We start from the raw sequence: 12830 nt of genomic DNA, 5'->3' as shown, positions 1-12830 counted from the left end.
CTTTTTCAATCACCTTCTTCCTTCACACTTTCTCCCAGCTGCATCTCATTATTTCCATACTTGTCTTCCACCTACTTAGTCCATGAGCCAGTCATCAATTTTGACCTAATCTGTACCAATTAAGTGAACAAAACAACACTTAGAATCCAGCCTCAGTGTACCATGGCCTGCACAAAAATGTATGATAGCCATCCCAGGATGGTAGCTGTAGCCAGGTAGGGATCAATGAAGAAACACAGAGGTCAAACTTCAAAAATGCTCCAATCATATTGAAATCTATATCACATTTTTTGTCTGATCCTAACGATTCCAAAAAGGTATGGTTTGGACTATCTATGGTGGAATGTTCTGGAGTTATGGGGTAAAAACAGTAAAAATGGTGACAAAGGTCAGTTTCAGTTTGTACAGGGGTCAAAAGTTAAAGTTGCTCCAATTTTAGTAAAAAATTCTGCAAATTATTGGTTGAAATAAAAGGATTAATAAATTGAGTAGTTTTGACTGTGTTGAATGTTTGGTCTCCAAAGTAAAGGTCAAACAAGGTCAACGTCCATTGGATTCTATGACATGTGACATATGTTACCCTGTAACATGATAACTAAGCATGACAGATGGTGCTAACTACTCCTTATATGAACCCTATTAACCCTACCACTAATCTGCATCATTTTTTACTGAAATTGGAGCAACTTTAACTTTTACCTCATAACTCCATAACATTCAGTCACAGATAGCCCAAATGGAATCGTTATGATCAGACAAGTAATGTGATATTGTTTTCAACATGACTGGAGCATTTTTAAAGTTTGACCTTTGTGCAATTCTTCATTGGCCCCTACCTGGCTACAGCTACCACCCTGGGCTGGCTATCATACATTTTTGTGTAGGCCATGATACACTGAGGCTGGATTCTAAATGTCTTTTCGTCCACTTAAGTGGTACCGAAAAGCTGGTTGGCCCGTGGACTAACTCCCTTTTTTCTCAGCTGTCTCCTCTCCCTTCTTGCACTCTTCCTTCACTTCTGTTATCCTTTTTCTACCCATTTGTTATATTCCTGTTCTTCTTCTCCTCTTCTGATTCCCTACTCTTGACCTCCTGCTTTTCAGCTGTGTGTAAAGCTGTCTGTGACCTCTGTGTGGCGCTGCAGGTCTCCTCTTTAGGCAGCGGGAACGACCATGTGATGGACGCCGTATCACAGTGTGAGCAGTATGCCAAGGAGCAGGGTGCCCAGGAGAGGAACGCCCCCTGGAGGTTGTTCTTCAGGAAGGAGATCTTCACGCCCTGGCACTGTCCTGCTGACGACCAGGTCGCCACCAACCTCATCTACCAGCAGACTGTCAGGGGGGTCAAGTTTGGAGAATACCGCTGTGACAGGGTGACTGCTTTTTTTCTCTGTCTCCATTTACTGAACAAATTGAGTTCGGCTTCTGTGGGTTTGTTTGAACTGATTTTGAACCCTGAATAAAAACTGGGGCTGCAACTGACACATTAAAATTATTTCAATTATTTATTTAGCATACAGTGTGGTCCATAACTGTTTGGACAGTGACATAATTTTTTGTAAAGGAGTTCAGTCAAGATATGGACTTTCAAAGGTTTAAACTAAATATCTCATTAACCATGTACATTCCCTCCATTTTCAGAGCTCAGAATTAATTGGAAAAACAGAATATTAGGCTGAATCTCAGTTCTACCCCTCAGCCCTTCCCCTTACCCCTTCCCCTCCATTTTGCGCGGGCACAAGAGACAGAGGGGTGTCTTAATTTTCTTTTTGGAGCGAGGTGGAGGGGTAGGCAGAGGGCTACAAACCCCTCCAAACGGAGTGATTCTGGATGCACACTCTGTTTGGAGGGGTAGGAGGAGCTTACTGTTGTCTCCACAGAAACAAACATGGCGCCGAAAGAGTCGCACAAATGAAACTGGGCTTTCATTACAAATTACACTGTGTAGAAAGTTATAACTTGCCAAAAAAACTTTACAGGCAGTTGCCTATGACACCAACATGTATGCTGCTGGATGCAGGTTGCGTATATTGTCGTTCTGAAGAATATCGTAACTTTGCTCGTGCGCTGAGGCGCTATAATACATATACACACGAACGCTATGATAAGACACTTTTATTTCTTACAATGGAGAAAATCATGATATAGGATGAACACGTTAATTTGTATGTTCATAAATCTTTGGATAATAGAAATCCCTGCTGTTGGATTTCAAGGTCTGTAATGTGTGTGTATTTTGTAAACAAACAGGGAGCCCTGAGCGCACTCGTCTCCTAATAAGCTTTCAGGCAGAAAATGAGTAGAAGTTTCACCAGTGGGAGTAAGTTGGAAAATATATACACACACGTATATGTGTAACACATAACCTGATGTCCTAATAGACTGCTATTATTTGTCAAGGAAATTTCTAAAGGAAACAGGGCTGGATGCAAAAAATGGGAGAATTTGAAAAAGAAAATATAAGGTTAACAGAGCTAGATGCAGCCCATAACATACATACAGGTGCTGGTCATATAATTTGAATATCATGAATATGATAGAATATCATCATATATTTCAAGTGTTTATTTCTTTTAATTAGTAATTATTTAATTAATTACTAATCAATCATCCATCCATTTTCTTCCGCTTTATCCGGAGTCGGGTCGCAGGGGCAGCAGCTCAAGCAAAGCCGCCCAGACCTCCCGATCCACACACACTCCTCCGGGGGAACCCCGAGGCGTTGCCAAGCCAGCCGAGAGATGTCCCTCCAGCGTGTCCTGGGTCTTGGATTTGGAGGTGCTGATTTTCATCCCGGACACTTCACACTCAGCTGCAAACCGCCCCAGTGCACGCTGAAGGTCCTGATTTGACGAAGCCAACAGAACCACATCGTCCGCAAACAGCAGAGATGAGATTCTGTGGTCCCCAAACCAGACCCCCCTCTACACCCTGGCTGCGCCTAGAAATTCTGTCCATAAAGATAATGAACAGAACCGGTGAGAAAGGGCAGCCCTGGCGGAGGCCAACGTGTACTGGAAACAGGTTTGACTTACTATCGGCAATGCAAACCAAGCTCCTGCTGCAGTCGTACAGGGACCAGATAGCCCTTAGCAAAGGACCCCGGACGCTGTTCTCCCAGAGCACCCCCCACAGGGTGCCCAGAGGGACACTGTCGAATGCCTTCTCCAGATCCACAAAGCACATGTGGACTGGTTGGACAAACTCCCATGAACCCTCGAGCACCCAATGGAGTGTGTAGAGCTGGTTTAGTGTGCCATGACCAGGACGAAAACCACACTGCTCCTCCTGAATCCGAGGTTTGACTATCAGTCGAATTCTCCTCTCCAGTACTATGGAATAGACCTTACCGGGGAGGCTGAGGAGTGTGATCACCCTGTAGTTGGAACACACCCTCCGGTCCCCCTTATTAAACAGAGGGACCACCACCCCGGTCTGCCAATCCAGAGGCACTGTCCCCGACCGCCACGCGATGTTGCAGAGGCGTGTCAACCAAGACAGTCCCACAACATCCAGAGACTTAAGGTCCTCAGGATGGATTTTATCCACCCCAGGAGCCTTGCCACCGAGGAGCTTTCTAACCACCTGGGTGACTTCAGCCTGGGTGATGGATGTGTCCACCTCTGAGTCCCCAGTCTCTGCTTCCTCTTCGGAAGTTGTGATGATGGGATTGAGGAGATCCTCGAAGTATTCCTTCCACCGCCTGGCAACATCCCCAGTCAGGGTCAACAGCTCCCCACCCGCACTGTAGACAGTGCCGGTGGAGAGCTGCTTGACGGTATCCCTTACTTCTGCCGTCCACCACCGGGTTCGGGGATTGCCACCGCGACAGGCACCAGAGACCTTGTAACCACAGCTACGAGCGGCCACATCGACAGTGGAGGTGGAGAACATGGTCCACTCGGACTCCATGTCTCCAACCTCCCCCAGGATCTGGGAGAAGCTCTCCTGGAGGTGTGAGTTGAAGACCTCACTGACATAGGGTTCCGCCAGTTGTTCCCAGCAGACCCTCACAATACATTTTGGCCTGCCAGGTCTGACCGGCTTCCTCCCCTCCCAGCGGATCCAACTCACCACCAGGTGGTGATCGGTCGACAGCTCAGCCCCTCTCTTCACCTGAGTGTCCGAGACACATGGCCGAAGGTCAGATGATACGACTACAAAGTTGATCATCGACCTCCAGCTCAGGGTCTCCTGGTGCCATGTGCACTTATGGACACCCTTGTGCTCGAACATGGTGTTCGTGATGGACAAACCGTGACTAGCACAGAAGTCCAACAACTGAACACTGCTCAGGTTCAGATCGGGGAGGCCGTGCTTCCCAATCACCCCCCTCCAGGTCTCACTGTTGCTGCCCACGTGGGCGTTGAAATCCCCCGTTAGAACAATGGAGTCCCCAGTCAGAGGGTACAGGCCGAGGGTACTAGATAGTGTAGGCCGAGACAACAGTGAGAGACCTTTCCCCCCACCCAAAGGCGTAGGGATGCGACCCTCTCATTCACCAGAGTGAACTCCAACACATGGCGACTGAGCTGGGGAGCAATAAGTAATGCTACCCCAGCTCTCCGCCTATCCCCATGGGCAACGCCAGAAAAGTGGAACATCCAGCCCCTCTCCAGTAGTTGGGTACCAGAGCCCAAGCTGTGCGTGGAGGTGAGCCTGACTATCTCTCGATATCTCTCAACCTCCCACACAAGCTCAGGCTCCTTCCCCCCCAGCGAGGTCACATTCCACGTCCCAACAGCCAGGGGCTGAGCCTGGCCATGCCCTGTGGGCTAAGGCCTGACCACCAGGCGCTCGCGCGAGCCACAGCCCTAGGCCTGGCTTCAGGGTGGGGCCCCGGCTCCACCATACCGGGTGACGTCTCGGTCCTTGATTTTGTACTGGTCGTGGGAGCTTCTGAACTGCCCTTAGTCTGACCCGTCACCTAGGACCTGTTTGCCTTAGGAGACCCTACCAGGGGCACAAAGCCCCCGGCAACATAGCTCCTTGGATCATCCGGGTACGCAAACTCCCCCACCACGATAAGGTGGCAGTTCAATCAATCAATTAATTATTGATCAATTAACAATATTAATTATTACTATTATGAATGATTAATTGATAATTATTATTAGTATTGTTAACATCAATTAATTACTAATTAATTAATTAATTATACTGTTTATTATTATTATTAATTACCAATTCATTAAATTCATTATTAATACCACAAAATTCTCCGACATGATTGCAATGTGTCAAAGAAATCTGTGACTCCTTCTATTTCTTTGCATTGACGCAGAAAGGCGAGAAAATAAAAAGCACAAACAGGCTGCTGCAACAAGCTGCGCTTTGGTTGCCATGTTAACAAACAGTGAATATGGCAGTTTGAGACGGGCAGGTTTTTTTTCCCTTAAGGTGTTGTGGTGTCTCAATTCATAGGGCCTTAGAATGTTTTTTAAAACAAATCACGTTTACACTTTTCTTGAGATAAGTCAGACGATGGTCACATAAACATTCCCAAGTCAATGAATATGTCTTGGACTTCATTTACTTCAATCTTAAAGAAATACAAACTATATGGTAAATCTGTCTGGAAGAGGCAAGTCTTAAAATCTGTGAGTGACTGTGCAAGGAGCGTAGTGAGGGAAGCCACCACCAAGACATGCACACAGTTGAGAAGGAGGCTTCTGTGGCTGTGACTGGATAAATATTTGTTGCAGTTGTTGTCCTTTCGGCTGCTCTTTTGTGTTCGGGGTCACCACAGTAGATATTTACCTCAATATTTACCTGGAGAAACACACACAGCCTCTGGTGTTCTGAAGAGGTCTCCCATCCAAGTACTAACCAGGTCCCTCACTGCTTAGCTTCTGAGATCTGATGGTATCAGGCAGACACAGAGCAGACTGGCTGTTGACTGGATAAACTTTATATGGTGGAAATCAAATTTTGTCCATTGCATCACCAATTCTACAGCTTCATTGTGGAGTGGAACATAGAACAATTTTATTTTTAAAAAAAGTTCATATACAGTTTGCCAGATGGCACGTAGAAACTTGAGATGTGGTCTGTTTTCTTGCATGAAAATCCTTTTTTGTTCGTCCGTGGAGTTGTTACTGGTCGTGCAACAGACAAAAGTTCCACTTTGCATTGTTTCTCCAGTCACAGCCACTGAAGACCTTAACTCCTGAGTATTTATGGGTGTCTTGGGGGCTTCCCTTACTGGTTTGCTTCTTGTCACTCAGCTTTTGAGAACTGCTGATTCCAGACAGATTCACCATCCAGTACCATACTGTTTGCATTTCTTAATCAAGTCAAGTCAAGTCTGAGAGCATGAGCTGGTGTTCCACTTCACTGCATCCACAATACTATGGAACTGGCTTCGGTCTTTGGATAGCATCCACCCAGACAGACAACATGTCTGTTGAATTTCTTGATGATTGATGTAAATTAAGTCAAAGATATGTTCAGTATTCAGTATGGAAATTTTCATGTATTCATCCCTTGACTTTTCCAAGAAACTCATTGTAAAAGTGTTGTTTTGTATTAAAATAATACTCATATCTGGGATGTTGAATTACCTATGTGCTCTGAAAGTGAAGGGACTGTGACGAAAACTAATTCCTAAATGGGGAATGTGATATTTTTGTTGAACACCTTGAATTAAAGCTAAAATTCTGCACTTCAACAACACACGTCAATTGTTTCATCTCAACTCTACCGTGGTGGTGTATAGAAGCAAATTATAGAAATTGTGTCCGTGTCCAAATACTTATGGACCTGGCTGTAATACTACACTTTAACAGTATGATACTTGTTTCAAGACACAGCAGACAGATATCCAGGACATGTGTTTTTCTGAGAATATTGGCATCATGTCATGATGTTTGAGTGATCCCATCATGGCATTACTTATACCACATGAGGAAGACTGTTGGATACTGTACTGTTTATAGAGGTACTCTGGCAAATATGAGTTTTGGACAGTATTTTTGATTATGCTTTTAAATTTAAAATGTATTAAAACATCTTAAATTATTCATAACAAGTTAGTTAAAAATATGCTTACCCATTTCTGAGTTACAACCGCAATTCCAATGAAGTTGGGACGTTCCATTTCAAAATGAGCAAATATTTGCACATAAACAATAAAGTTTATCCGTTTGAACATTAAATATCTTGTCTTTGTGGTGTATACAATTGAATATTGGTTGAAGAGGATTTGCAAATCATTTTATTCTGTTTTTATTTACATTTTACACAACGTCCCAACTTCATTGGAATTGGGGTTGTATTTGGTAGACAGTCAGACAGACAGATGCACACTTAAGCCCCTTTCACACCAGGCTTGCATATAGCTACACTGTGATGCATATGGAGTACGCTGGAAAATTGCACAGAATTGGTGTAGTCCCTGTGTAGGCTGGTATGTGATGGTGTGTGGTTCCGTTTCTAGTCTTGCTTACAATTGCATATGGTTGCTTACTGCCACATATGTAGCCCTCGCTGCTATTTTTCTGCCTCTCACAGTCCACTACTGCTCACTTTTTGTCTTTTTTTTTTTTGGCATTGTGGAAATGTGCACCGTTCTCAAAATGATACATGAAGCAAACGCCACTCACATTTCCAAACGTGCAGCGTGACACAAGCTGCTGCTTCGCCATGGCTGCGTAGTTGCGCGCAGGGAGAGAGAGCTAGCCTTGCGTGCAGAGAGTAGAGCTCCATGATGCTACAGACTGACACATAGATGGATTTGTTACACTGGAAAATGTCAGAATACATTATTTCAAGGAGTTAATGGACTTTATTAATGTGCCACAATTGTGAGAGAACTTAAGAAGGTGAAAGTGCCGTGGAGCTGCAGCCGGGAATCACACACGTGTGCCGTCCATGAGGAGTGGGCGGTGGACATGGCCTCTCGCTGGCGATCGGTCCGTGAGCAGGAATTAATGGACTTTATTTAACTTGCCAGAATCTTAAGAGAACTTGGAGGTGAAAGAAAGCTACAGCAGCAATGGCGTGCACGATCCATCCGTCTGTGCGAAGTTAGTAGACGTGGACATCTCCTCTCGCTGGCGATCTGTCCATGAGGAGTGGATGTGGACATGTCCTCTGAATGTTGACGCTTGGCCCACCTCTTTTTCTTCTGTGATTTTGAAGCTTCACTGCCAGAAAAGTCCAGCAGGATGAATAAAATCTATCAGTCCAGGTATGTACTGATAAAAAACCTAAAAGGATTTTTCACCCTGGCATAGGGTTGTGTAGAATTGCAGCGGATTGGTGTACAGTAGTGCAGTGTTGTGTAGATTTACAAACAGTTGTGGTGTGTTGTGTAGACTTGCTTAAAAACTGCGTACTTTCTGCATCCAGTGCTCAACAAAAATTAAACAGGTTTAATTTTTTTGCGTCCGGCTCACGTAGCCTTCAGCACACTGCTACGTAGGAGAGCAAAAACTCAGCGTAGAGCTGCATAAGTCGGTGTAGTCGGTACGCCGCAATACGCAATTCAACGTTGGCCCCGGTGTGAAAGGGCCTATAGTGTGTGATAACAATACTCCACAGTGAAGACACGGGGAATTCCACAAGACCCTTGCTCTCTTTTCAAAAAGCACTCCACACTTGTTCTGGATGATCATCGAAGAGATGGTAGTGTCTAAATAACCCCTGATAGTGTCAAATTGGAAAATAAATTAGAAGTTGAATTTGCGTTATATTCCTTTGATTTCTGTCTTAAAAGGATGACTTGGCAGAGCTGGCCTCTCAGCAGTACTATGTTGACTACGGGTCAGAGATCCTTCTGGAGCGTCTGCTCAGCCTCATCCCCTCCTACATCCCCGACAGAGAGATCAGCACCTCCAGGACAGTGGAGAAATGGACCCACTTCATCATGGCTGCTCACAAAAAGGTGCATCTTAGAGTAATCAAGAGCTGTCATACAGACTCCACTATATGAGCAATGTTTTCATCATGGTGTAGCAGAAGTTTCAGATTTTTATATTTCACGTATGTTCAGTTTATTGAATTATGAAAGAGCCAACATATATTTCACAGATATTTGTGTCAAATGATTCAGAATGGATTAGTTTTTGTAGATGGTTATAGATGTACCTCAGTCAAGATTTTGTTTATTTAATAAATTTCCTGTTACTATAATTAAATATCCTTGCTAATGTTGCTAACATGTGGCATCAAACTTATTCGACATAGCCAGGGTATTGTTCTGAGGTAAGAACAAATCCTGCAAACTCTCAGGAGTACTCTTACGCACATTTCAGTGCCGATTCAGTGCCGACATGTTGTCGCATTGGTTGCGTTGACTAAATATGTGAAGGTCATTCAAATATGATTTTGCAGTGATATTATTATATGTTACGGTTTGGTAATTTACAGAGAATTTTTTACATTAAAATAAATTAAATGTACACTGTAATAAATGATAGCCCCCATTAAGTAAAGTGAACTTATGTCTCCTCATATACTCCACCTTGTAATGGAAAGTTTAGGATATCGGACTCAAGTTTATATGTTTTCAAAATTTGAACTTAAAGCTATCCATTGTCTTCACTAATTGTGAGTTGAAACAAAGCTTAGCTTTAAGGTAGTCAACTGATATTCAGTTGAATTAACTCAAATTTTCAAGGCACCTGGTGAACAGTTTTTACAATGTACCAGCACTTTAATATTAATCAAGTGGAGTAGCAGCCGCAGAGGGAGGGGATGGAAGCGTTGCCTCAGGGCCTGGGTCTATGTCCAGACACTCAGTCAATGGTACTCCTAAAATGTAGGGTGGCGGAAAATGAAATATCCAATTACTTTGATTTTTTCCATAGCCTACCGGAGAGTGCCATCTCCCCAATGATGGTCTTGATGCGCTGGTCCAACTCAGACAGCTTTTGGGTGTTTTGTGTTCCCGCTCCAGTACGCTGTATCTTCCATTGGGATTTTGTGATGGGGGTTTTTTGGTGTCAGATTTTAAAATAACCCTTTCTTTTTCGCTGATTTCCTGCACTAATTTGGTACCTGAGTTGCAACATATGTCCTATATGGATAGACTTGCCGGACTCTGTTTAACTACTCTAGAAAATAGACGCACTAGAGGTGATTTAATAGAAATGTACAAAATCTTACACGGACATGAAAATATTATTTTTGAAATTTTCTTGGAAATGAGAAGATATGCTGGTCTTAGAGGCCATGAGCTGAGCCTTGAGTTTAAAAGATCTAGATTGACTATAAGGAAAAAAATCTGTAATAGAGATGGAAGAACACAGCTACGAACAGTTCTGCAGATTAAGAACACGTTGATGAATCTGATGTAGAGTTTTCTTAAGACCCTTCTTGAGGACAGCTTAAGAAGGACTCTAAGAAGATTCTTAAGAAGATATTGTTGAATGTGGCCCATTACTTTCCTTTGACATTCAGAACAGAGTATACCTCCTACCTTTTACTAATAATGTCAGTGGTTTAACATCAGCACCATGGACAGGGTAGATGTACTGCTTCATTCACATGTAATATCATTGTTAAGATTTCCAGGCTCATAAACCGTCCCATCAGTGCAGTTTTAATCAGGCAGCAGTGCTACCCACTAAGCTAATCTGCCACTTATTAGATTACAGTCATGTAGACAAACTATTTTCATATACATTGTGCTTATTAAGGTGTTCTGTGCCACTGTCTGCTATCATCATGAAGCAAAATAACACACATGAAAGTACTAGAACATGTCTCTGTCTGCTCAGGGGATCTACACCCAGAAGAGGTTTGACCCTCAAAAGGTGAAGGAGGAAGTGGTGGATTTTGCTCGCCATAAGTGGCCACTGCTGTTCTCACGTTTCTATGAAGCCTTCAAATTCTCAGGTCAGCATTTCTAAAGCCTTTCACATCCTCACACATGATCAAGGCAACAATAAGTTGTTTAAAAAAACATGTCTTCGTCTTTGGCCAGAGTGGGCTTTAATTCTTTGGTACAATCATTTGTCCATCCATTTTCTATACCCACTTATTCCAGTCAAGGGTCACCGTAGGGTGGGGGGAGCAGGTCCACATATATACAGACAAACGCATTCACACAAACCTACGGTCAATTTAAAGTTACATATTCACTTAACATGCATGTCTTTGGATGTGGGAGGAAGCCGGAACACCAGGAGGGAACTCATGCAGACACAAGGAGAACATGCAAACTCAACACACAAAGGAAGGGAAGCAATCCCACAACCTTCTTGCAGTTAGCAAGAAGCCTGTTGCGTCTGATGATTTGCAGACGTTCATGCTGGATTTTACGGTCGCAAAATTGAGTTTTACCAGCGACACGTTAGCGGAGCCGGTAAAACGGATATTTGCGACCATAATCCAGCATTGACAGCCGCAAATCATCAGACACAAGGTGGTCATTCCCATTCTAATGCAATTCCATAATTTGCACAGTTGATTTGTCTGTAAGTAATTTGGTCGGCGAAGCTTACCATAGCAACAGCATCTTCATGCCAGACTTGAAATTCTGTGAGCAGACCCACAGATTTCTCCATCTCGTCAACTGCATTGAGTAATTCTGTATGAGAATCCACATCAGTACTGTCATATGGTAGCTTAACTTCACCCATTTCGGCATCATCGTCACTGCACTAGTTTCTCTCGCTCTCAGCTGACAGCAACACGGTCAGGGTGCGGAGTAATACATCAAATGTGAAACGGTCGAATGTTTTGCCACCGTCAACGCAATATTTTATGGTCTGAAATCTCACACGATTAACCAATCAGATTTGCAGAACAAATGTAATCGGATTACAATGAGGCATCAGTCATAATCACTAAGTCACTGTGCTGCTCTGCCAGAATCATATGTTTAATCAAACATATGTTAAACATTATACCCTCATTTGATGAAGTCAGTGAAAAAAAACCCTACTGTCTTCATCATTGTGTGACAGGGTTCTTTCTTTTGGTGTTTGTCTTCCTGTCTCTCAGGACCCAGTCTACCTAAGAATGAGCTGATCGTGGCTGTGAACTGGACCGGGGTGTACTTTGTAGATGAGCAGGAGCAGGTCCTGTTGGAGCTCTCCTTCCCAGAAATCACTGCCGTCTCCAGCAGCAGGTGAGTCATGCTGAAAAATGGAGTGAACAGAAAAGGTCCTGTGTTCAGTCAATAACTTATTGCTACCCTCATCTCCTGAGTGATATTTGTCTTTTTCACATTTTGGGAGCTGTTTCCTCATCTCCTCATACCCTTCCTCATCTTGTTTGTGTCTTTCAGAGGAGGGAAGCTGCAGGCTCAGAGTTTCACTTTGGCTACCATCAAAGCAGATGAGTACACTTTCACATCCAACAACGCAGAGGACATACGTGACCTAGTTGTGACCTTCTTGGAAGGCCTGAGGAGGAGGTCAAAGTTTGTGGTTGCGCTGCAGGACAACCCCAACCCCAGTGAGTCCTGGATGATGATGGAAACACTCTAATGTAATTTATTATGTGTAGTGGGTCAGAAAAACAAATTTACCGCTCCTTCTGTGTCAGTAAGGCAGTGGAATCAGATCTGACTGAGCTTGAGCATCTCTGGAGAGCAAATTAATGTTCTTTTTGACATTCAGATTTAGAATGTGGTTTTTTTTATTAATTCACCAATCCTGCTGTCATGATTAACTCTTAGTCCTGCAACCAACATTACTGCTTGTAATTCATCTTTTCTAGCCATTCTTTGACAAACCATCACCACATGGTTAACTAGGTTGGCTCTCAGTGGACTGCATAAATGGCCAGATCGGATCTCGATGTACACCGAACTGCATGTATGCACCCACAGGCTGTGGAATAAAAGTCAAGCATTTCATACTTTTCACCTGAGACATA

At 43.6% G+C, this 12830-nt stretch overlaps 1 protein-coding gene and 1 long non-coding RNA gene across 2 annotated transcripts in view; one reads left to right on the top strand and one right to left on the bottom strand.

Annotated features, from left to right (window-relative positions):
* LOC117508715 (unconventional myosin-VIIa-like) overlaps positions 1–12830 on the top strand; it is a 289667-nt gene that overhangs the window by 241990 nt on the left and 34847 nt on the right. Inside the window, exons 32-36 of the mRNA XM_034168534.1 lie at positions 1145–1372; positions 8719–8886; positions 10724–10841; positions 11952–12078; positions 12238–12407. Of these exons, the coding sequence (XP_034024425.1) occupies positions 1145–1372; positions 8719–8886; positions 10724–10841; positions 11952–12078; positions 12238–12407 (811 nt within the window). The remainder of the gene's footprint in view (positions 1–1144; positions 1373–8718; positions 8887–10723; positions 10842–11951; positions 12079–12237; positions 12408–12830) is intronic.
* On the bottom strand, positions 881–11738 carry LOC117508718. The gene is made up of 3 exons (XR_004560175.1): positions 11729–11738; positions 1370–1379; positions 881–966 (listed from the first exon to the last, which is right to left on the bottom strand). It is a non-coding gene; the product is annotated as an uncharacterized LOC117508718 (long non-coding RNA).

This window comes from Thalassophryne amazonica, chromosome 4, assembly GCF_902500255.1.
Source record: "Thalassophryne amazonica chromosome 4, fThaAma1.1, whole genome shotgun sequence".
Lineage (NCBI taxonomy): Eukaryota > Metazoa > Chordata > Actinopteri > Batrachoidiformes > Batrachoididae > Thalassophryne > Thalassophryne amazonica.
This window is presented reverse-complemented; position numbering and strand designations above follow the sequence as displayed.